We start from the raw sequence: 26,677 nt of genomic DNA on the forward strand, positions 1-26,677 counted from the left end.
CCGACCGCTCCCGCTTATATTAAGAATTTATTGTCCCGCTGCCCGACCCGCCCGATCCCGCTTAAGAGCGGGGGAGAACAAAACCGAAAATCACCCAGCTATACAGTCCAGACAGCCAAGCTGTCTGTATAAACACACACACACAGCACCAAGCACACACACATAGACAAAGCTCTCTCTCTCTCTCTCTCATATGCGCGCGCACTAACACACACACAAGCACCAAGCAGACACACAGGCGTCTGCTGTTATATCAACTCAAAGGGTTGTAATACCATGTATCAAGTACCAATGTAATACCAAAAGGTTTTATATAAAGGTATATAAATACTGAGTCGCGCCAGCTCCGGGCCGCAGCGCACATTACTCTCGGGCCGATTCCGGCGCGGATGCATATAGGACAAATTATGTTTACATACCTTTATATGTGATACTTTTAATTAAATATTTGTTAATTGTTAAATTACACATCGTTCTAGACAATTTTTATATGGAAAATATACCTAATAATAATAATAATAATAATAATAATAATTATAATATTAACAACAACAACAACAATAATAATAATAATAACAACAATAATAATAATAATAATGATAATAATAACAACAACAATAATAATAATGATTACAGCAATAGTAATAATAATAATGACAGCAATAATAATAATAACAAGAATAATAGTAAATTATTATTATTATAATTATGTTTATTATTTAGACCTTTATTAAATAAAACTATTTGAAATGCTTTAAGACCTTTAAAAAAAAACAAATAAATAAATGTATGTTTTTCAACATTTTTATTATACTTTTGCGACTGATTTCTGTTTATAAACACTGAAACACTGGCTCGCTTATGGCCGCCGCATCTGGCCCGATTCGGGCTGGAATTGAGCAGTGAGTCCACGCATCCGCATCCGGCCCGAGTGGTAAGTCTCCGGCAGGCGAAAATCTAGCCGGAACTGGCCCGAGTATATTTTGCTATCTGGGAAAGCTCTCTCTCTCTCTCTTTCTCATTCGCGCGCGCACTAGCATACACACACACAAGCACCAAGCACACACACAGGCAAAGCTCTCTCTCTCTCTCATTCGCATAGCAATATCCGCGAAACCAGCCTGGAAGTAGCCAAAACCCCTCTAAGACCAGCCTGGTCGACCAGCTAAAACCAGCCAACCAGCCTAGGCTGGTTTAAGCTGGATTTTTCAACAGGGCGCCATCGCAGCAGCAATAAGATCCAATGGACGGCCGACCGCTTTCACACTAAAATGGCGGAATCCAGGGCTGTTGCTGGGCGCTGCTGTTGCAATGGCAATCGCCTCTCGCCCCCCGAACACCAACAACAGGCGCTTCGTCATAATCATGCCTATAAGAGAATTAAGAGAAAGCTCCTGATTGGTTAGCGCGGTGCGAATGTCCGCTGATTTTCTAACTTGATCGATTTGTGCAAAACACATCAATAGCGCAAAATGCTTAACTTGCGCCATTTGGTTCACATGAATCGTGTAATTCATGCCGCCTTATTCGCGCGTTTAATGCCGCAGGGTGTTTATTCACATCTTTGCATTGACTTAACATGTAAATCACTCACGCTTGACGCTTCTTTCGCGTCTGGTGTGAATGCAGCATTGTACAATGACTTGCGCAATTAACCTAATTAACGTAGTTAAGCTTTTAAATTGCAGTGTAAGCTGAAAACTAATGTCTTCTTTCTATTAAACAGAAATTGGGGGAAAATATACAGGGAGGCGAATAATTCTGACTTGTAACTATACATGACATCGAAGCCAGTCATACTGTTAGCATACGGATGAATGTAGAAACCTGAAGGAATGTATTTATTTTTTGTATTTGACAATATCGACCCATTTAGAGTTAAAGCAATCAATGTGTTCATATTCGGTTGGAGGACAAACCTCCCCCTTGTGCTCCGTTTGCAGGACGCATCCAGGCGTGACCCAGATTAGAGGGAGGCTTATCTGATCCCCGTCCCGATTCCACACTTCTTTGCTGCTCGTGGAAACTAGTAAAGCATATTTCACCAATTGACTTTATGACAAAAGGAGGAGGATGAGGTTGCTTATCACATATATTATCTAGATTTATATGATATTGGTTTATTGATCGCTACCGCAAGCTCCGACCATGTTCACTCCCAGAAGATGCGTTTAAGTTGAGGGTTTAATATGAATAAATGAAAACAAGCCGTTTTTAGAATTCTCACATTCACTTGGATGTAATTATCTGAGTAATTATAATCAATGTGGTCAATATTTTAACTTTTTATTCATTTATTCATTTTCTTGTCAGCTTAGTCCCTTTATTAATCCAGAGTCGCCACAGTGGAATGAACCGCCAACTTATCCAGCAAGTTTTTACGCAGCGGATGCCCTTCCAACAGCAACCCATCTCTGGGAAACTATTTATATAAGATTTTATTATTAATAATATATATTTATATTTATTAATAATATATATATATATATATATATATATATATATATATATAAATATTTTATATATATATATATATATATATATATATATATATATATATATATATATATATATATATATATATATATATATATATATATATATATATATTTTTTATATTTAAAACAAACCCCAACAATTTAACCCTTTACAAATGAGGGAATTGATTCATTCATTTTCTATCCTTTATCAATCAGGGGTCGCCACAGCGGAACGAACCGCCAACTTATCCAGCAAATGTTTTATGCAGCGGATGCTCTTCCAGCCGCAACCCAACACTGGGAAACACCCACACACTTTTGCATTTACACACATACACTACAACCAATTTATCTTGTTCAATTTACCTATAGCGCATGTCTTTGAACTTGTGGGAGAAACCAGAGGAAACCCACACCAACACGGGGAGAACATGCAAACTCCACACAGAAATGCCAACTGACCCAGTGGGGGCTTGAACCAGCAACCTTCTTGCTGTGAGGTGATCGTGCTACCCACTGCGACACGTTGCCCCCAAATGAGGGAAAAAATCAAGTCACCTCCTTGCTTAAATATTAAACGTAATACTTCACATATTATTAGAGCAAGAGATCCCTACTTTATGAATTTGCTGGTTTGACATTTTCCATTTTTATGAAAAATCGTAAGAATTGAAGGTTTGGGAATTTATAATTAGTCTATTAAAGTCATTCACAAATGAAACGTTTTATAATCATTATTGCATTTTTGAAAACGCCCTTTCTTGTTATAAAATAGTCTATAACAAATGCCATTTTGTAAGCCACTATACCCGATATAGGACAAATTATGTTTACATACCTTTATATGTGATACTTTTAATTAAATATTTGTTAATTGTTAAATTAGACATCGTTCTGGACAAATTTTATATGGAAAATATACCTAATAATAATAATAATAATACTAATAATAATAATTATAATATTAACAACAACAACAACAATAATAATAATAATAATAATAATAACAATAATAACAACAACAACAACAACAACAACAACAACAACAATAATAATAATAATAACAACAACAACAACAACAACAACAACAACAACAACAATAATAATAATAATAATAATAATAATAATAATAATAATAATAACAATGATTACAGCAATAATAATAACAATAATGACAGCAATAATAACAACAAGAATAATAGTAAATTATTATTATTATAATTATGTTTATTATTTAGACTTTTATTAAATAAAACTATTTGAAATGCTTTAAGACCTTTAAAAACAAAAACAAATAAATAAATGTATGTTTTTCAACATTTTTTTTTATACTTTTGCGACTGATTTCTGTTTATAAACACTGAATATGAACATAAATTATGAATAAATATATAAACATTTATACGTTTTTTTCATCCAAAAGCCAAATTACTTAATTTGTTAGTTTGAAATATTGTTTTTGTAGAAATTAATAAGATAAATGTCTCATAAATCATTTTTTTTATTCAGTTTGTTCCCGAGGCATTAATACAGGTAATTCTCAAATAATATGTTATTAAATTAATTATTGTGGAAATTACCAACCACTCATATCGTGATTACAAAATAAGTGCATTTTTGTGCATTTTTGATGTAATATGTCACATTTAATCCAATGTTTCATACTTAATAATATGCATAATAAGAAAGGAACGGCTTGAACTAATGCATTTTAAGCTTTTACTGTTAATCAAAAGACAAATCAGTTTATGCACCTTTAGTGCACTCCTAATGGTTCCACATGCTGTTCTGCACCATCTAGGATTCATTTCTGATCATATGTACCAATCAAAGATCAAAACAAGATTCATTTTGACCAAAAACACCCACTTAATTGCTACTTTACTAGAAGAAAGCTTTCTAAAAACACACAAAATGATAGCAAAGATTTAATTTGAGTGATTTTTAGTCAACTTCATTTTACAGTATACATTAGCTTTCAAATTTCTGTTAAAGCCTTTTGAAAGCCATATGAAGAATTATGTCATTTCTTGCTTAAATATTAAACATAATACTTCACATATTATTATAGTAAGAGATATTATGCATTATTATATTTTTGAAAATGGCCTTTCTTGTTATGAAATAATATATAAAAAAATAAATATGAATAATTATGCTTGCTATTTTGTAAGCCTCTACACCCGATATAGGTCAAAATATGTTTAAATAAATTTATACATGATACTTTTAATTAAATTTAACAAAAATTAAATAATTAAATAAAAATGTAACAAAATTTGACAATTTTGATATGGAAAATATACATAATAATAATAATAATAATAATAATAATAATAATAATAAACAATAATAACAACAACAATAATAATAAATAATAATAATAATAATAATAATAAAGAACAACAACAACAACAACAACAACAACAACAACAACAACAATAATAATAATAATAATAATAATAATAATAATTATTATTATTATTATTATTATTATTATTTAGTTTTTATTAAATAAAACCATTATAAATGGTTTAAGACCTAAAAAAAAGAGAGTAAATTATTGTATGCGTTTCAACATTTTTTATTACACTTTTGTGACTGATTTTTGTCTCTAAACACTGTATTTAAACACTTTCTGTTTTTGTTTCATATAAAAGATAAATAACTTCATTTGGGGGTTCGAAATATTGTGTTTTGTTAGAAATTATTATTAATGTATCATAACTCCATTTGTTCGTGAGGGATTAATGCAGGTAATTCTCCAATGATCTGATATTAAATAAATGATTGTTGCAATTACCAGCCACTCATATCGTGATTACAAAAATAAGTGCATTTTTGATACAATATGCAAATTTAATTAAATGTTCATACTTAATAATATGCATAATTGGATGAAACGTCTTCAACTGATACAGTTTCTAGCTTTTACTGTTAATCAAAAGACAAATCTCAGTTTATGCACCTGTAGTACCTCTGAAAGAGAAAGCGCTCCTAATGCTTCCACACGCTGTTCTGCACCACCTAGAGGATTCATCCCTGATCATATCTACCAATAAAATAACTAAATAAATAAAAAATACAAAGCACGATCACTCTCCAAAAACAATGCAATTTGCATGAATTAAACTTGCATTGATTATTTTTCTTATAAAGCAAACATGAGCCAGTTGTCACCGGAGCGGTTTCTTTTGGTGACCACCGGAGTCGTGCGCGTAAAAGTCTCCAGTTACGCACGGCACGGGCACGCGAGGCTTCAAACCAATTTATTACACCACCAAAATCATCGCTAACATAGGAATATCTCCATTATTTGGAGTCACTACACATATAAATCACATTTAAAGAGCGAAAGCAAGACTGCCAGTCCTACCTGGTGTGCCAAAACAGCGTCAACGCGAAGACAAGAAGATGAACCGCGAACCTCTCCCTCATTTCTGACACTCAAACCTGTGGAAGACAAAAGCGAATGAATCCTCAAAGAAGAAGAAGAAGAAAAGAGGGTTTGTTTCAGTAATCACCGCCGATCTCAGTCGTGTTAAGTTCTTCCATACGCGGTCCATAAAATCCACCTGCTGATCTTAGATGATGGATCCCAGACATTTCATTAATATTTACAGCGTGTGTCAACGCATGATGTGAATACCAACATCTCTGAGGGAGGAAAACACTGAGCAAGTGTCCGCAAATCGCGCCGTGAAGAAGATGATGATGATCTTCATGTAAGCAGCATATGGCTGGGCATCATTTAGGCTACACACATGGTCGGAAACACAATATCCACAAAGATGCTCTACTCTGAGGGGAGCAAACCCACCTGTGATCCACCAGATCCGCTCTGCCCAGACTGATATACAACGAGCGGGATGTGAAAGTTTATTCCCAGCCGAAGAAACCGTGTTATCGGAGAAGCGCGCACGTGGATCAGGAACAAGCCTTAATGAATTCCCATCATAATTCTCTACAATATCAGATGCACACGAGCATGACTGTGAGGGTCTCTGATCCTCCACCGCGTCTCTCTCTCTCTCTCTCTCTCTCTCTCTCTCTTTCTCTCTTTAACTAACGCACCGATGCGCCCTGACGCGCCGTGATCTGAGATCTTCTTAACTGAATCTCATACTGCTCACTATTTATTTTTTTTTCTCTCTTGAAAGAAAGAAAAGGGGGACAACTACAAAGAAAGGGACAGGCAGACAACTGGGTCCTAAAGGCAGTTATATTAGGGCGCTGATTGCTCGCGCGCGCACAGTTGATACGTTGTGTGACGGTATGTTTTATTTTCATCTCGATTTATAGACTATACGCACATCATCAAATAACAGTAATTTTGAGGTAAAATATGTGTATGTAAAACAAATAGCTTTTTCACGGTTCGGTTTTAGTTGGTTTTGTTACTTGACATGATATGTTCAGTACAAAAATACAACAAAAGCACAAATGAACATAATATTGCAAAGATGCTAACACAATTACCAGCGTTTGTTGGGTTTTTAGGTGTCTATAATAGCTGTTTCCAGATAGAAATGGGATCCTGCTAAAAAAAATCCAGCTTAAACCAGCCTAGGTTGGTTGGCTGGTTTTAGCTGGTTGACCAGGCTGGTTTTAGAGGGATTTTGGCCATTTTTAGGCTGGTCTCCAGCCATTTCCAGCCTAATCTTATCTGGTCAGGCAGGAAAATGACCAGCTGAATCCAGCTAAAACCAGCTTGATCAGCCTGGTTTAAGCTGGACATAGCTGGTTTTGGCTGGGCTTCCAGCCTGGCTAGGCTGGTCAAGCTGGTTTTAGCTGGTCATCTCCCAGCCTGACCAGCTAAGACCAAGCTGGAAATGGCCAAAACCCCTCTAAAACCAGCCTGGTTGACCAGCTAAAACCAGCCAACAAGCCTAGGCTGGTTTAAGCTAGTTTTTTCAGTACATTGAAAATGAACTTTAAGCATTAATTGGCAGTTTATTGTTAAATATGAATTGGTGGTTCATTCCACTGTGGCGACCCCTGATAAAGCAGGAAGTAAGCCAAAGAAATGGGTGAGGTTAGTGGTACAAATAACACCACTAAAATATTTACTGCAATGAGTAATTTCTTTGTCATTTGTAATCTGATTTTGGGAAATGATTTATTAATTAATTAATGATTTAATTAATGATTAATTAATAAATGATTTGATTAATTAATGATTTTTAGACAGTTCACAAATCCAGCACAAGATCTGGTTTAAAGTATCACGTGAGAAACGAGAGATGGAAGCTCCAAATTTTTTTTATTTTTTTTTTATAAAACTGACACACAAAAACAGTTCACGTTCTTTTGAAGTGATTTTGAAGTTGTACGAAAAAAAGTGTTAATTTCAATAATGGAAGATGGAAATGCTGAATATGCTCTGATGTGGCGAACATTGCACCAATCAGCTCGCCTTCTTACTGTTGGTTGCTAGGTTACCAATACTACAGTTAGCTGCTTTAACAACGTGATGGAACGCACGTAATTTGCAATAGGGATTTATTTATTTATTTTTTTTGCAAGCTGAAAAGATTGAAACCCAGATTACATTTACTAGGATACACATAAAATGTTTTGTAGTAAAAATAATAAATAAATAAATAAATAAATAAATAAATAAATGCTTTTAGTACATAGATATACATTTGCTAAATAGCTAACATAAATTAGCAGCTCCTAATTGGTTTTGATCTACCATAACTTACGCAGCCTCCGCAGCTGAGACTACCGCTTGGCACAAAACGTTCGGCCAGCGAATTAACTAAAATGGTGGTGCCCAACTGAGTCTGATTTCTTTCAAGTTTTTTTTTCTTCACTTTCGCCAATTTGTGAAGTTTTTTTTTTAACCTTTCACTGGCTTGCATGGTTTGGGATCAGTAGAGCTGCACATTGATATATTTGATCTCTAATGTTTAGACCCTCAGTAGTGATTATTAAACCACACTGAACTGAACTTAAACAGTAATAAACTACACTGTTCCAATTTATATTGATTGACAGTCACGTATTAACATGTCTCCATAGTAACATGTATAATCATATTCATATTAATGTCGTTTTAATTTATAATGTATTGTAAAAAATTATAAATGCATAAAACATCAATTGAAATTTTCTTTGCGGCTTGTATTTATTATTTTATTTATCTGTTTATGTGTTTGTTTATTAAATATGTACTAAAAAAATCCACCTGTGGGACAGTGACGATAAACACTGCAGCAGAAATAACTCATGCAAGTCACATCTCTCTCGCCTATTGTCCCCCGCTGCAACACAAACAGAGTTATTATCAAAATGCCAAAGCTGAATATTACATACCAAGCAAATGCTGATCGCTGGCTGTCAAGTAAAATTGCAATTTTCTGGGTTTATTTAAACAAACAAAAGCATACAGTGTGAAACAATGCTCTGCTGAACCAATCATAAACATAAACACCGCTCGCCTCATAAATATTAATGCGTTTGCAGATTTGCCCGAAAATGTAACGGACTGTGTTTAGTTTCAGCTAACTGGAATGATGGATGGAATAAGCGGTTATTAAAACCGGTCACATGCTGTGCTTGTCCAATCAATGGCTTAAACCTTGTAAATATGCAAATAAGGCAGTTGAAATCCCGAATACTGATGGCCCAGGAATAATTGCATGAAACATGGAATTATTAAACCCGCCAAAAACTCTCTGAGGCATTATTTTTTATATAAAAAAGATTGTAGATTGTAATTTTAAATTCATCAGGATGAGATTGGAGTAAAAAAAATAAATAAATCAGGCAAGTCGCTGTCTGTTAAAGAGAGGTCTAAGATCAGGTCTTTTAGTCATGCATTATTAATGCTGAATAAAATGATTTCCACATGAAACACATCCTTTATCCAAGCTTTCCCTCCTTGGAATATTTGATGTCGCTGTGATATCAATAGCAGGGGGTTTCACAGGAAAAACAACGCATATGTATGTGTGTGTGGGCGCGTGCTGAAACACATAACCAGACGCAAACTTTATCTTAATCTAGGAAATCTGCAATACAACATCATGGCGTTCGATAATATTTCACGACCCTCATCTTCTCCTTTGTAATATGTATTTATGCTAGGGTGGCATTCATACATAAATAATCCAAAACACAGTGAGATCCCCCCCTCCAATGCCAATACAGAAATAGGACATAGACAATCACTTTTTTTCTCCTGCGTCCTCAAAATGTATAGTTGAAGTCGAAATAAGCTGGCCTCCTGTGAATTTTGTTGTTGTTGTTCTTTCATAAATATTTCTCAAGTGCTGTTTACCAGAGCAAGGAAAGCTTTACAGTATTTCCTATATTTTTTCTTCAGGAGAAATTCTTATTTGTTTTAGCTTGGCTGAAAAAAAGGCAGTTTTTAAAAACAAATTCATAGGGTTAATTTATTTATTTACAACACAAAATCAGAAAAAAGTTGAGACAGTATGGAAAAAAATAAAATAAAATAGTGATTTCTAAAATTACTTTGACCACAACAGACATTATTTTAATGTGTTCCTCATTATTTTAATTGTTCGTTTGTTTGTTTCACAATAAACCCGTATTTCAATTTTAGTTCTTACAATCCCATTTAAAAAAAAGTAAGGACAGTAAAGCATTTACCATTTTACAATGTTGCTATTCCTTTTCACAACACGTTTAGGGACTGAAAACACCAAGTGATGAAATGTTTCAGGTGTAATTTTGTCCCATTCTTCCTGCAAACAAGTCTTAAGGTGGGCAACAGTACGGGGCAGGCCCGGGTTGGCTAATACGGGAGAATTCCCGGTGGGCCGGTCCGTTTTTTGGCCGCGAGGGTCGGTGTCCCTAGCTCCAGAATCTGTTGCTCTCAGCAGTCACACATTTTAAATTAATTTATTTATTTACTTGACCACAGTCTTCTTATTCATTATTTTACCGCAGCTCTGCTCTTTTTATATATAACCAGCCTGCAGGTTAATAATGATTTAAGTCACCTTTCACTGTATAACTGTTGTGGTCCAGTGGTTAGCACGTTAGATTACAACGTCACCGACCTGGGTTTGATCTTCGTCTGAGTATGTTATTATTTTCATTTTTATTGTTGAGACATATAATACTGTTTGGGTTGTTGAACATTTAAAGGTCTAAAGCAGCTGTTTTCTCAAAAAAAGACGTGATAGTGTCATTAGAAACTGAATTGGAAGTGACCTTATTTTAATATAGTCAGTCGTGAACTGAGGTGGGCCGGTCTGAGGCTTGAAACTCCAGGGCTGAAAAGGAGTCCCACTCCGGCCCTGGTACGGGGTCTTCTCTGTCGCATTTTGAGCTTCAAAATGCACCATATATTCTCTATTGGAGACAGGTCAGGACTGCAGACAGGCTTAAAAAAAATTCATGAAATACTGATTCATCTAACGACAGTATGCATTTCAACTGTGTAATAGTTCATCCCACATGCCTTAGAGCCCAAAGAAGTCAACAGTGCTGGACACTGTTAACATAGGGCTCCTATTTGGCACACGTAAATAAATATTATGAATAGTTTAGATTAGCAGCAAATGAACTAGCAAACAGTTTAGCTTATCAAAATTAATAGATATTATAAAGTATTAGAATCAAGTTATCACATATCATTAATCTTTTCTTCACTGAATAACTTACACATTCTAATTAAAGAGCAGAGAATGAATCTCATTTATTTGGATTTTTCATTTGATTACATTAAATAAGAGAGGTGTCAGGAATGCACACATCTAACATTATAATGAAAGCATTTGATTGCTTTCCTAACTTTTTATGCTCATTTAAGACAAACTTAGTTGTGTTCAAAAAAAGAAAAAAACCATCAAGATCGACATCTTTAGATATTATTATTAATTATGCATATATGTCCCAGACTTCAAATCATGAGTACAGAATCCATTTGGGAAACAGCATCTATTTATCACTATGGAATGTGTCTGACAGTCAGGCACCGCTATAGGAGGGGCGACGGCGCCTGTAATGAAAAGGAAGGGAATCCCGACATCAACTAAACAAAAGCATAGAACAGACTCACATTTAAGTGCAAAGGACGGCCCCTGGTGGTTCGGCGGTATGGGTTGCGTATAGGGAGGATCGGTATATTTATTGCCACCCTTCAGAGAAAGACTGAACATATGGCAGAAATATGGGAAAATACCTTTACGGGATGATAGCGGGATAGAACTGTAAAATACCAACGCAATCTCACGGCAGTTCGTAACTTTTTGATTTAGTGGCTTATTCGTATGAATTTGTAATTCGTACAATTTAGTACGATTTGCTCATCACCCAGTAATGGTTGGGGTTAGGGGTGGAGTTAAGTGCCACATCTCCTTTTTAAAATCGTACATTTTTGTACGACTGAATTTCGTACGACTGTGAGCCACTAAACGGACAAAACATAAAATACTTCCGTTTCCTTTTGAGATCAGGCTGAAAATACAGGAGAATCCTGGGAAAAAAACAGGTATCTTGAGCCCATGTGGTGATATCGCTTATAGATGAATGTTGATTCTTGATGCAGTGCCGCCTGAGGGAGCGGAGATCATGATTGTTCATCATTAGGTTTGCTCCCTTGTAATAATAATTTTGACTTCAACTGTATATAACATCTTTATATAATAATAATAATGAACAAATAACACTAAATATTAGTCTTATGTCCACTTATTTAATTCCAAATGGCTTTATTGTGAACTAATTGCGAGCCTAAACAGCAAAGTATGTGCTGTCTCCTAAAAGCATTTTATTTAGAAACCTGCATTAGCTCTATTGATCGGGTCCAGATGATGAGTTTGTAATTGTTCTTCAGTCCCCTTTAGATCCTGCATAAATATTTAAAGCAAAAAAGGCAGCCGTGCTAGCCTGCGGCCACAAGAAGACAGATGAGAGTGTAATGCTAAATGCCAAAGCATGTTTGCCAGTGCAAAAACACATTCTGCGGTAGTACAAGAGCCGTCACATTTGAAGAAACACCACCTTGCTGTGACAAAGGCGATGCTACTGTACGTCAAAGGTAAGGGTTTGGTTTTAGTACAGCTTAAATGTTAGATTGAATTATTGTTCAAGTCATTTTAAAAGGTACTAAATTAATAGCGCCCCTGTATTTTTGCTTTCCAATTTCTGTTTAAGGAAGAATAGATCAACACATTTCTAAACATAGTAGTTTTAATAATAATTATTCCTAATAACTGATTTCTTGTATCTTTGCTATGATAATAGTACATTTTTACTAGATATTTTTCAAGATACTAGTATACATTTAAAGGTTTAAGAAGGGGCGTACTCACACGATATACAGTTGCCTTAAACCAGGCCAAAGCATGCTTGTCCCCCTCCTATCTCCCCTGACGGCCCGCACTCACATTACATTCGGGCCTAGGCACGCTTATGTCATCGATGCTGCACTGTTCAGTAAGCACTTTTGCTCAGCACATTGGAGATTTCTCTAGTTATATTGTTTTTGTGGTTTGATATGCAGAGACACACAGTCTAATATTTCACCGAACAGATCCGCCACTTTTGATGCTCATAAATAATCATAAAGTCCTCGTGCTGCAGAAATTAGAAGGTTTGCTGAAGGCGCAGCTGTTGTGCAGTGAGGGGTTTGCGTCTTTAAAAACCTACGACAGTTTGCGTTCATTGAACAGTAAGAATGATTATTAATCCATGAAACAGTGCCTTAAGTCACGTCTCATCTTCAGTTTTGGGCTCAGGCGCATTTTGCACTCACACACAACCATATTGCGCCAAAGCCCAAGTGACAGAAGCCCTGCCCATCACGCGAATCTGCGTCTGTTCTGAAGTGAATTTGACGCGCGAATAAAGCGGATTTGACATGTGAGTAAAGCGAGTAAACTTAAATGTTTACGCGGCTATTTACGCACAAATAGTGCGATTTATCCATTTTTCCACGTCTGGTGTGAACACAGCATTAGAATTATAAAGGTTCTATGAGACGTTTTTGTCAAAATTTAGTTATTGACATTCTTATTTACATTATGAGATGTTTTTTTATAAAGTCGTTTACATTTTAAAACGTTTTATTTAAAATACAAAAGTTACACACAAACTATTTGCTATGGAATGCAAAAACTAACCTTATAAGATAGAACCTTATAATTCCAAGGTGACGATTTATAAAATCCAGGCATAACACTGTATGAAAACACTTCAGATTACTGTTCTAGAGCCTGCAGCTAATCAATCTGTCAGATTCTGGAGTACATTAGTGTTCTAAAGAAAATTATAAATGATGAATTATCTTAAATAAAACAATTATAGAGATGGTATATAAGTATATAATTTCACTCACTTGGGAAATGGAGGCCACTTGAATGGTTTGTGAGCACAAGTAAGTGAACACAGCATGCCATATTTTCTGATAATGGTGAGAAATAATTACAAAAAGCAGCTGTGTAAAGCCACATAAAGCAAAACAATATACGATGTATATGCCGAGTTCAGAAGCTAATTAGCCAGAATCAGCTGAGGTGACATGACGGAGACCAGCGAGACCTGGCCACACAAGTGGCCACGCCCTTAATAATGCAGACTTTATATAACTTTGGCGCTCTCCAGAAATGTATATAGGGGCACGTAATCAGAATGAGCCTGGGTTTAGTTTCATCATAAAGCCTTTAAATATTTAAAATCAGTTTGGAATGATGGGTAAAGAAATGATTATAGAAAATCTAAAACAGCTAATCCATTGAACGGATGATGAGCTCCAAATTGTGCCTGAATTTAACAGCCGTGTTTTCATATCTCAAAGCCAAATAAGATTTCACTTAACCGTAATGACTTGTATGATGGCGTCATTAGCATCTTCCCTTTCAGTTTCATCTCTCATAATCACACCACTATTGAGTTACGAAGCACACCGTCTGCGTTCGAGTCATCAAGCGTCCCATAAGGCCGCATGGGTGATGATGATGGCATCTAATTGAAGTAGTTAGCGGGGTGGAATTTGTCTGGCTGCGTGCGATTAAACTGTAAAATGCCTGAGCTCAGACTGTACATTACAAAACATGACCTGCAAGGACCTTTACATCGCAATGCCTTTTGCTTTTGCTAACGTCTGACTTCGGGGAGCAAAACAGGCTGTGTTTGAGGAAATTCAATTAGAGGAGATGCTGGAGTGCACTGGTTCTTGCTTCACTGCTTCAGTGGAAGTAATTCAGAAATGTGATCTTCTGAAATGAAAACCGCATATAAAACCTCTGCTCATACTCAAAGTAGTGGGGAAATGTTACATTTCAGTGCAAAATTTGCTCTTTTTTACCTTGTACCTTAAAGGGCCATGAAACCCCCATCGTTTTAGCAGGGTGTTTTCACACCTCTACTTTGGAAAAAGCCAGAAAAGTGGGTGTTTAGTGTCGGAGGAGCAAAAGAGGGATGGCGTGGAAGTGTCTATTTTCAGAGTCAAAACACACACACACACACACACACACACACACACACACACACACACAGGAGAGAATGTGACTGTTTACATGGACATCTGTAATCTAATTATTTGCCAAATTATTAAATGGTGGACTTTAACTGCAGTTTGGCTCTTTCATTCAGGGAATTCATTCATGTTCCTCGAGACAACCGAGATATTTGATTCGAGGAACTGCTCTATGCTTGTATTTTTCATGCAATGTTTGATACCACACGGCGAATGACAGAAAAAAAAACCTCAGCATTTCCCGGAAACTTAGATGCACTCGGCAGGTAGCGTCAGAAAGCCGCGTGTGTTATTCTGGTCACAAAATGCGGTGAAAATCCTACACAACGATAATAGTTTGGCTGTGGTGCTAACATGTTTACACGAACAAACTGAATAAACAAAAACCACTCGCTTACCAAATCTGTAGAGACAGGACAATCCACAACAACTAGAACCGCGTCTTTATAAAGAGGAGACGAGAAGTGCATCCGGATCTCCATTCGCAGAAGAGAAAAGCTCTCGGGTAAACAAAGTTCCTCTGTAGACACGCAAGTTATTGTAGTCGCGCGTCGCATACACTGTAATCCACACGTGATTCCAGCTGCGCTCTCACAGAGAGAAAATGAAAACAAAATTTCTCTTCAGCAAATTTTGAGAGCAATACAGCACGCTTGTTTTGCCAACACAATGTGACGTCTCTGCCGTGACGCCGTCTACACTGTAACATTAATGAATATTAATGATTATTAATGATAATAAGTTGCACAATAGAGCGCGCTGATTGGTTTGAACCAAGTCTTACTCATGCATTAATGCAGCACACTCTGAGACGTTATAAGGAACTCCCAGGTACAGACGTCCAGTCAACACGCTGGAATACACGCTAGGATCTCGTGGCCGTGACACAGTTTCAAAAATTCAATTCAAGCCAGAAGTACAAATTTGCTCAAAATAACGCATAAACAACCAATTTTCACTTTTTTGTGAGATATATGTGTCCTAATAGTGTTTTTAGCAGCGTGGGACACGTATACGACTGTCAACAGCTCAAAACATGCGTTTCGTGACCCTTTAAGTAGTCTATTAGTAATGTGCCATACCACTGGTTTCCTATCCGATCCGATACGAAAATAAAATGAACCCTGTCTATGGGACTTGACAATTGTTAAACACTCTCATCAAGCCGACCAATCACTGCTCTTGCGCAGTGGCATTGTTACAACATCTAGTTACACTTTAAACAATGGGGATGGCGTCAATCATGGCGAAGTTTATGTGACTGTTTGAAGACTCTGCCAGACCAGCAAGTGTGCACTTAATGCTGAAATAGACTTGAAGTCAGAATTATTAGCCCACCTGTATATTTTCCGCCAATTTCGGTTTAACGGAAAGAAGATTTTTAAGCCTTAGATCGGAAGTGGGACATGTCCACTTTAATATTCCCGTCGCTGACTTTCACACAACACCCATCTGGAAACTGTGAACTCTACACTGAAACTCTACACAAATAAACATAATAATTGGATTGGATTTTGGGAAATGGTTGCAAACAATTGATATGGGCTAAATTAGAACAAACCAATTAAGTTGAACATTTCTAAATTGAATTTCTTTTGTTTAAATTCAGCCCATATCAATTGTTTGCAACCACTCTCCTGAAAAAAACTAAATCCGATGAATATTTTCTTTCAGTGTACTCATGTGAAAGTAAACAGCATCTACCTCTCCTGCAAGTGTGTGTCCCATCAGGTCTGGCACTGGCGCTCAGGTGTTCAGCTTCACGCGGTTCTGCACATGTCATCGCTGGCACTGAATGTCCAGCACGCGGAGCCAGACAGACTCCAGCAGAGACCACCGAAAATGTCACGGACCACACTCTCACGGGCACATCCAACAAAATAAAGGTGTCCGAAGCTCAACAGAACAGTTTAATTAGAATTTATGAGGTTGTGTGGGATCACAGTTGGGATCATCGCTGCTTAATAACACGCTTTATTTGGATCTTTTACCTTTGCAATATGACCGCGCTTGGTAGGAGGTTTTACTACGCAGACAGTCACATTATATAAGAAGTTCAGTGAGTCAGAGAGTTATCAGCCTAACAATCAGTCTGAGATCCATGAACAAAAAAAAGCCTCTCCTCGACTTCCATGCTGTGCTAAAGAACTAGAGTACAGACCCACATTTGGTTTATATGCAGTTCTCCAAAAGTCAACACTACAAAGACCACATAAAACACAAAAACTTTATTGTAGCTCGTCATAGACCGAAGAATATCCAGGCCACACTTTACAATAAGGTTCGATCAGTTAATGCGGTAGTACATTACAACTGCACACTATTAATAATTTACTAAGCATTAGCAAATAGTTAATTCATTATTTGTTAAGCATTAACTCTACATTAATAGACTTTAGTAAGGAGTTAATTACTTCTACAACATCTACTTGTTTTCTAGACATAAGCGCATGTATAATGTGCCTAAGGAATGTGTTTTCATTGTGAAAACGTAGCCCTACATACATTACTGGAGAGTGCCAAATACGCCCCAGGAGATACATTTTCTTGCAGTTTTTGTTTCGCAAATCCACCTGATGTCGCTGTGTACATTTTTAAGATCTTAAATTTCTCTCAAGTGCCATTCGTGCCTATTTTTCTAACATAAATCAATCAGAGGCTGGTGACTGACTGACTGACTGACCAACCAATGCCCCAACCCACTCACTTCCCTAAACACAACTGACGGTGTTTTCAAAAGCAACCTAGAAAAGAAACACCCCCTGATTTTTACCACATTTTCAGATTTTACCACATTCTCAAACTGTTATTTACTTGTTTACTTTATTTAGTTTTTTGTCTTACCTGCTTTCTGGAACGGTTCTTTGCCAGACTTGAACCCCGTCGTCACGATCAACTCTGCTGATGTACGCTGCAAGCCACTGGACAAACTGGTAACAGCGGAAAAGCCATCCATACCGAGGTAAGTGGTCAGCTGCTAGCGCATAATAAATAAACAAGTAAATAACAGGGTAAGAATGCTGAAAATGTGGTAAAAATCAGGCAGACGCAAGGGCTTTTTTTATTTCTAGATTGCTTTCGGTTGGGTGTAGGGAAGTGGGTGGGCGCTAGTCAATTGGTGGTTTTAAAAACATTTTCAGTTAGGTTTAGAGAAGGAGAAGGGTGGGTTAGTCAATCGGTCAGTCAGTCGACAGCGGCCTCTAGTGGATTTTTGTAAGAAGAGCAGGCATGAATGGCACTCACGGGAGAAATTTGAGATCTCTAAAACGGCCTCTGGTGGATTTGTACGGAATCCCGGAAGGGACGTAGTGGGGGAGAAAAAAAATGGGTGGGTGAAAAATAATGGGTGAAAGAAAAAAAAATGGGTGGGAGGAAAATATATATTTCTAAGTTTTTTGCGTTCCCTCGCAAAGATGTTTTGCGTTCCCTCGCAAAGATGTTTTGCGTTCTCTCGCAAAGATGTTTCTCCACAAACACTTCCTGTTCACTGCACTCACGTAAGCCCTCCCGTTTTTGCCGAAATTATCCCGTATTTTACCATTCTACCCACTTTCTTTACATTACTGTGCGTATGCTAGCTATGAACCAGTGAATGCATGTATAAGCGCTGACTGACAGACGCGCTTCGTACAATAAACTGATCCCAGATCAGCGTCTGTACACGCCATTTACAGAGGAGCGGGTGTATGTTTAAACAGACAAATACACTGAATAATATGAAACATCTCCATCCTGCATGTTTTATTTTAAACAGCTCATTTTCTCTTAAATGAGCACAAACAGTTTCTAAAGTAATGGACTGCTTTCATTATAGATCTGTGCATTCTTACAGAGACACCTCTGTTATCAAACTAAACAAAACATGAGATTCATTTGCTGCGCACTTGTTTGATAACAGAAGTGTCCCTTTAAAATGGCGCGTACAGACGCTGATCTGGGATCAGTTTATTGTATGGAGCGCGTCTGTCAGTCAGCGCTTAAACATGCATTCACTGGTTCAGAGGTTGCAAAGTGAAAGGCGACAATCAGCGCACAGTAATGTAAAGAAAGTGGGTAGAATGGTAAAATATGGGAGAATTTCAGCAAAAACGGGAGGGTTTACGTGAGTGAAGTGAACAGGAAGTGTTTGTGGAGAAACAGTTTTGCGAGGGAACGCAAAACATCATTGCGAGGGATCGCAAAACATCTTTGCGAGGGAATGCAAAACTTTGCGAGAGAACGCAAAAACTTAGAAATATATATTTTCCTCCCACCCATTTTTTTCTTTCACCCATTTTTTTTTTCACCCAGCCAATTTTTTTCTCCTCCACTACATCCCTTCCGGGGTTCCGTAGATTTGCAAATACTGCGAAAAACTTAGCTCCTGGGACGTATTTGGCACTCTCCAGAAATGTATATAAGGGTACATATTTAGAATGAGCCTGGGTTGTTATTTACTGTCATCATGGCAAAGATGAAATAAATAGTTATTAGACATTAGGATTGCACTTTATATTTTGTGGCCTTAACTACTATGTACTTGCATCAAAAAATAAATACAATGTACTTACTGTGTTCATAATGTAGGCTATTTGAGAACATTTGTGGGGCTCTTTAAAGTAGGATACGGATAGGGTTATGGACAGTTGTGGTGGTATGGGTAGGTTTAAGGATAGGTTAAGGCAGGCATGTCCAAACTCTGTCCTGGAGAGCTGGTGTCCTGCAAAGTTTAGTTCCAACCCCAATCAGACACACCTGGGCTAGCTAATCAAGCTATTACTAGGCTTTCTAGAAACATCCTTGCAGGGGTGTTGAGGCAAGTTGAAGCTAAAATCTGCAGGACACCGGCCCTCCAGGATAGAGTTTGGACACCCCTGGGTTAAGGTGTAAGGCAGGGGTGTCCAAACTCGATCCTGGAGGGCCGGTGTCCTGGAGAGTTTAGCTCCAACCCTGAACAAACACACCTGAACCAGCTAATCAAGCTCTTATTAGATATAATAGAAACTTCATGGCAGGTGTGTTGAAGCAGGTTGGAGCTATACTCAGCAGGACACCGGCCCTCCAGGACTGAGTTTGGACACCCCTGGTGTGAGGGATGGTAAACTGTGTAATTACAGAAATTAATTACAGATGTAATTCCATGCAGATATTTAATCAAGCATAAGTACAATGTAAATGCCTTAACTCAATAAGTACATTAAAAACTAATTATTAATTTCTGTGTGAGTACATATTAGTTAAGGCTACTTAATATCAAGTGGGACCGAAATGAGTTATTAAAACTATTATGTTTAGAAATGTGTTAAAATAATGTTTCTTTCCATAAAACAGAAATTGGGAAAGAACTATACAGAGGGGCTAATAATTCTTACTCCAACTGTACGTCCGTGTTTGAATATGATTTTCACTTATGACCATTTTTGTTCAGCTTTTAACATATGTGGTGATTTACTGAAGTCCATCTCGGAGTGTGTTTTGGTGTGTGTCTTCTGATTCCAGTTTCCGTATTTCAGCTTCAAATCCTCGGGAGTTTTTTTTTTTTCTGCGTGACTCGATGTGAACATACGTCTTATCGTGTGCCTCTCGGTAACACACATGCTCCTTGGTTCCTGTGAGGAGCGTGGGCGTCCAATCAAACATCTCCTCAGCTAATAAATAAGGTTTTCCCTTCCTCAAGCTCAGTTGCGATTCTGATTTTTGCCTTAATTGTATTTCCCCCGTCTTTCCCTGAGCAGTGGCCCACATCTTATCAACACAATCAGAAGACTAATATATGAAATCTTTTATTGGTTTCAGTCTCACGTAAGGGCTTGAAATTGTGGATTTCGTTGCCTGCACAGTTTTGGATTGATAGGAAATATTCTCCTCTGAAAAGTCAGATGTAAACAAAACCCAAACTATTCTTTGTGTTGTTTTCTGTGTTGATATATGTTGGCAAAAGCAGCAATTACTTTTACAGATAAAAAGAAAAGCTTAATTGAAATGACAGATTAACCAAACATAGGCTCATTCTGAAAACGAAGCCCTAATCAGAAATACGTATGGCTGCATTTCGTCTACAAAGCGAAAGCTACGATTACCAGCTGACTGCTCACTTCCGTATGGATGGCTTTCCCACTGTTACCAGATTGTCACATACATCGGCCGACTTGTGAAACTGAGGAGTTGACTACAACGACGGGATTCGAGTATGTTGAAGAACGGTTCCAGAAAGCAGGTAAGACAAATAGGAAGCCAAAAACTAAAATAAACAAGCAAATAACAGGGTGAGAGTGTGATAAAATCTGAAAACGTTGTAAAAATCAGGCTGCCGCGAGGGCTTTTTTTTTGGATCGCTTTTTAAAACTGTTGCTTGGGTTTAGGTCAATCTGTGCTTTTTAAAAAAAAAAAAAAAAAAAAAAAAAAAAAAAAAAAAAAAAAACACTATCGGTTGGGTTTAGGGAAGGAGGAGGGTGGGTTAGTTGATTGGTCAGTCAGTGGCCTCAGGTGGATTTACGTGAGAAGAGCAGGCACGAATGGCACTCGCAAGAGAAATTTGAGATCTCAAAAAAAAAAGTGTACACAGCCATCTCTGGTGGATTTGCAAAAAAAAAAAAAAAAAAAAAAAAAAAAAAAAAAAAAAAAAAAAAAAAAAAGTGTATATGGGGCTACATTTTCAGAATGAGCCTGGGTTAGAGTTTGTGTATGTTGTAATTAAAAGCAATTTCTAAAGCAGGTTAACAAGTAACATTTCTGTAACGAGGAGCCTGACACGCAGGGATCCATTTGCAGTATATTTATTAGACACAGTTCAATCACAATCATACAACACGCACTTACGTGGGAACTCACATCAGTAGTATTCAGAATGGGTCTAAAGGCTGGCAGTCAAGGAGTGATAGGACAGGCATGGATCAGTGGCAGGCGGCGTGGTTCAGAGTCCAGATATCAGGCGTGGCTCAAGGGCAGGCGGTGAGGATCAAAGTCAAAGTACAAGCAAGGTTCGGGGCAGGCAGAAGGCAACTCAAGAGTCAGTAACAGTCCAGGGGCCTCATGTACGAAGACTTGCGTGGAAATCTTACTAAAACATTGCGTACGCACAAAGCTGTAAATGTGCGTACGCAGAAAAAAATTCAGATGTATGAAACACTGCGTACGCCGAATCTCACGCATATTCTTTTGTACATCTGAATGAACGTGAAACTGAGCGCAACATGCACGAGCACAAAACCCCTCCCTGCCTCCTCCCCCGTATGAATATGCTAATGACTATGCTAATGTAAAAACCCAACGAAAAAGCAATGGCAAAAGCAAGCAAAAAGAGAAACTTTGAACAGAATGTGAAATGGAGGTGCTGCTTTCGGAGGTAGACCGGAGAAAAGCGGTGTTATTTGCAAGTTTGTTCGGCGGAATTAACAACAAAAGAAAAAAAAATAGAGTGGGAGAGTTTAGCTGATACGGTTAACACAGTTGGGTCTGAACATCGCACTGAGTGCATTTAAAAAAGAATTAGTGTGGTTTATATCTGTAAAATGTTGCAGTACCCTTCGCAGTCTCAGTGGCGCACCTCATAAGAAGCATATGATCATGTACTGACACGTTCGAGCATAACTCTGCTCGAATCCAGCGTCTGATGAATTCATTCTTCTTTTTTTTCCCCGCTACATATCAGATTTTGCCCACTATTTATCACGAGAAAGACAAGTAGGAATCATCAATAAGTTTGTGCATCATATTTTATTTGCACATTTATTGAATGGAAATGTTTCTGATTCACGCATGCAAATTTATCTTCACATAGTGTCTTTATAGCAATGTGCGTGCAGTAGATAGCTCAGATTACATTGGGAAAACAGGCGACCGCTGCATACCTACTATATGAACCCGTCTCATACAGACGCCATTGCAAGGATCAGACACTTTGTAGAGAAGAATTTAACACAACTGCCTCTAGGAGTCGCCAATGGAAATAAAACAGACACGCACAAAAAATGTGCGTACGCCTGCCAGAAACCTGCCGTGAACCTGCGCAAATTCCCACGTTCAGTTCATTGTTAGTAAATCCAAACGTGAGCGATTCTGAGCGTGAAACCTGGCGTACGCAAAGTTTTTGTGCGTACGCAGCGTTGATACATGAGGCCCCTGGTGATACACAGGAGGTCAGGCAAGGGAATATCGCTCAGAAATGTTAGCCAGTGCAGAACAAGACTTCGCACTGGACTGAAGTGTGTGTGCTGCTTATATGTGTGAGCGTGGGTCATTAACTGAATGTGCTGCAGGTGTGCTGGCTGTCCGTGTAAGTGGATGACGTAATGTTCAGAAGTCCGGTGATGGTGGCCTCTGCTGGCCAGCGAGGGGAATGACTGGGATCGAGTCAGTGACAATTTCATTATTTGCAGATTTTTTTTTTTTTTTATGGTTGTGAAATGTATAATGGGATGTCGATCTCTGTCAACTTTTGATGATGAAAATTAAACTGTGCATTTTATTAAAGTGATTTTTACTACCGTTTTAGTGGTTTAAAAACAATATATTGTAGAATAATTAATTAACAGAGAAGTCTGTAAAATAACAGAAAATGTACTGGCAGTTTATTACCAGGTTTTTTTTTACCATAATTTACAACACCAAGCCATAAAACATATCAGATCAAAACATTAAAATTATCAATAAGTGTCACTTTTTTAAGCTTTTCAACATCAAAAGTTGTTGGAGGAAAGATCAAGGTCCCATGGTGCAATTAAAAAGCATAAATATTAATAATATTAATAAAACACGAATTACAAAATACAGAAAATTGTCAATTTATATATATTTTTACAGTTTTAGAGGAGATTTGTATTTGAAAATGTGTTTCAGTGATTTAAAAAAAAAGGGACTTTGCCTCTTATTCCATGCCTAGAGCACTCTTTTCACACACATATTCTGGATTCTGATGTAGGTCTCTATTTTGAATAAATGTTTATTTGGTCTTAATCATCTCTTATTTTCTGCAGAGCAGATGTATGTTTGACTGCAACGGTAAGTTTTACAGCTTTAAGTGTTCATTAAATTGGTGCCATATTGGTGGTATAGAACATAAACAATGCCATTGAACTGAACAAAACTCGCATATTTTGCTTATTATTGCAGCTGAAAATTATAAATTATTGTCATGTTTTGGGCTGTATTAATCATTTATTTACTCATTTTCTTTTCAGCATAGTCCCTTAATTAATCCAGGGTCGCCAAAGCGGAATGAACCGCCAACTTTTCCAGCATGTTTTTTACGCAGCGGATGCCCTTACAGCCGCAACCCATCTCTGGGAAACTGTTCTAATCAATTAGATGTTATTTATTTATTTTAATAATTTAGGCTGTCAAACGTTAGAACATATGAAGCAGAAGAGAGTTAAAAAAAAAAACTGAGGAACAAAAGGTGTTTGTGGTTGGCCAAACTGAAGCAGGATTTCCAGGGCAGTAACCTTAACAACATTCATGTTTTTTCTCAGCATTTCCAGCCAAGTAAGTGAAATATTAGACTAATGTCTCAATTATTATTGCTCATACATTTTGTTTATCATCTATTAAATTCAATTTAATAAGTTTCACGTGCATTGAGTGTGATATTCTTTATATTTAGAATCATCAAAATACTACTTCAAAATAGTTTAATTTTTGTTATTTGTAAATTCCCACAAGTCCAAGGACATGCACTATAGGCGAATTTGGAAGGCTAAAATAGTGTGTGTGAATGAGTGTGCATGGATGTTTTCAAGTGATGGGTTGCACCTGGAAGGGCATCCGCTGTGTAAAACGAATGCTGGATAAGTTGGCGGTGTCAACCCCAGATTAATAAATATGACTAAGCAGAAAAGAAAATGAATGAATGATTTGTAAATTCCATTGACATTTTTATATATATAGCTGTTGTGACTTACTTGATATCATACAGGAAAATTCAACCAATCAAAGTGTCACAATCACCAGCGATCCAGGCTTGTAGATTGCTGGGAATCACTCACTTTCACTCAGGACCTTAAATCTGTCACTATATGTACTACATATCCTATCATGCACCACACTCTCACACCTGTTCTAGTTTTCCGCTGATTGCTAATACACACAGCTGAAGCTGTTGAGAACTCATTACACACACACTAGTTGCTGAGTCTTGTTTAACTGTACTGTGCACATTACGACGCGTATTCCTTGCCTACTTACCATGTTAGACCCTTGCTTTGTTTTATTGCTTATTTATGTTCGCCGCCTGTTTATTGACCATGACTCTGGATGTCCTGTATACATCTGTTTGCCCCTGTGTTGACTGTTGCTTGCCTGACCATTCTCGCTAATAAACCTGCATTTGGTTCCGCACTCCTTTGTCAGTGTCCCTTCACATTACACAAAGAGCTGAAGTGAGCAACCAAAGTAGATCTTTAGTTCTGCCCATAAAAGAAATGATCAATTATTTCAGATAAACCGTTTAAGAAAATAAATGTGTCAAATTGTGTACAACAGACCATATGAATCCTGTAGCCACTGACATGGGAGGGGGAAGCTTTTAGCATATGCAAGGCCACAAAAAATGAAATGTGTTATTCAATATGTGGAACAGGAGGGGCAGGAGAAAATGGTGTTTTGTAGGTGACAGGATTTACCCAGAGCTCCTTCAGTTCAATCAATGAATCAATAACAGCCTCAATATATACACAACTGTCATCCTCAGGAACGTTAAAGTGTCATCCTAATAATTCATTTATATATATATATATATATATTTTTTTTTTTTTTATTAATTAATTAATTAATTTATTTATGTACACTACCTGACAAAAGTCTTGTCACCAATCCCAGTTGAAGGAGCAACAAATAATTACTTGACTTCTAGATTAACCGTTAACCAAAAGGGTGCGTTAGTAAAGCCTGGTTTATACCTCTTTGCCGAGTGATCAGCATGACCTATGACCAGGGGTGCCGCTGAAAGTGAAGAGTGTTTGGGGGGTTTGGATGATCGCGGTTAAACTGAAGAGCAGGGACAGGGCGGTGATCGCGGACGAACATGAAGATTAAGATAATGTCTCTGGGGGCCCCTGAATGCATGGGCCCTTTGAATCCTTCGCCCCTGCCAATGGCGCAAGTCTTGCGTGTTACCGTGCATTTATACTTCTGCACGCTGTTTCTGTTGCTCTGCAATAACATTTCCGATACACTAGCTAGCAGTAGGTGTTTATGTTCCTCTGTGTCGAGTTTCTTTGCTGGTGATTTGTTTTATTCTGAACACTACCTTAATGTACAAGTGGCTCGAACTTGCTTAGTTTTAGGCAGTAATTGACGAACATGCAACAACTTTAATCATAAGGTGAACACAAAACAACAGTCCCCATCTGGAGCTCCTTCACGGGAAACCACACTTCCGTCACCTATTATTATAAGGGTTTATCTGATATTTTTGTCAAAATTTAGATAAATTGGCATATTCTTATTAAATGACAACTTATTTACATTATGGGATGTTTTTTTAAAAGTTGTATACATTTTAAGACTTTTTATTTTAAAAAATGTACTGTTTATCATGGAATGCAAAAACTTTGAAGCTTAATATCTCAAGATTATTCAGAACACAGATAAAAGCTTATAATTCCAAGGTGACAACTTGTTAACACTCTCACCCCCGCCGCTCACACTCGTCAGCGCTACCAAGCCGACCAATCACAGAGCTTGCGCTACACGTCGTTGCACACGGCCACGGTGAGAGCTATGTGTCTCCAGTGCAGCCTACGCGTACGCTTGACGCAAA

At 37.4% G+C, this 26,677-nt stretch overlaps 2 protein-coding genes across 3 annotated transcripts in view; both read right to left on the reverse strand.

The window, feature by feature from the left end:
• Positions 1-6,610, reverse strand: part of gabra2b (gamma-aminobutyric acid type A receptor subunit alpha2b) — a 164,591-nt gene extending 157,981 nt beyond the window's left edge. For both annotated transcript variants that reach the window (XR_015507068.1, XM_087281138.1), the window contains exons 1-2: positions 6,301-6,610; positions 5,857-5,933 (exon numbers count right to left, since the gene is read on the reverse strand). Coding sequence is in view for 1 of the 2 variants with exons in the window: in XM_087281138.1 (XP_087137264.1) it covers positions 5,857-5,918 (62 nt within the window). In the remaining variant the exon portion in view is untranslated. The remainder of the gene's footprint in view (positions 1-5,856; positions 5,934-6,300) is intronic.
• Positions 1-26,677, reverse strand: part of guf1 (GTP binding elongation factor GUF1) — a 365,170-nt gene that overhangs the window by 296,403 nt on the left and 42,090 nt on the right. The gene's annotated exons all lie outside the window — the stretch shown is intronic.

This window comes from Danio rerio, chromosome 14, assembly GCF_052040795.2.
Source record: "Danio rerio strain M-AB ecotype USA chromosome 14, GRCz13ab, whole genome shotgun sequence".
In the NCBI taxonomy this organism is placed as follows: Eukaryota; Metazoa; Chordata; class Actinopteri; order Cypriniformes; family Danionidae; genus Danio; species Danio rerio.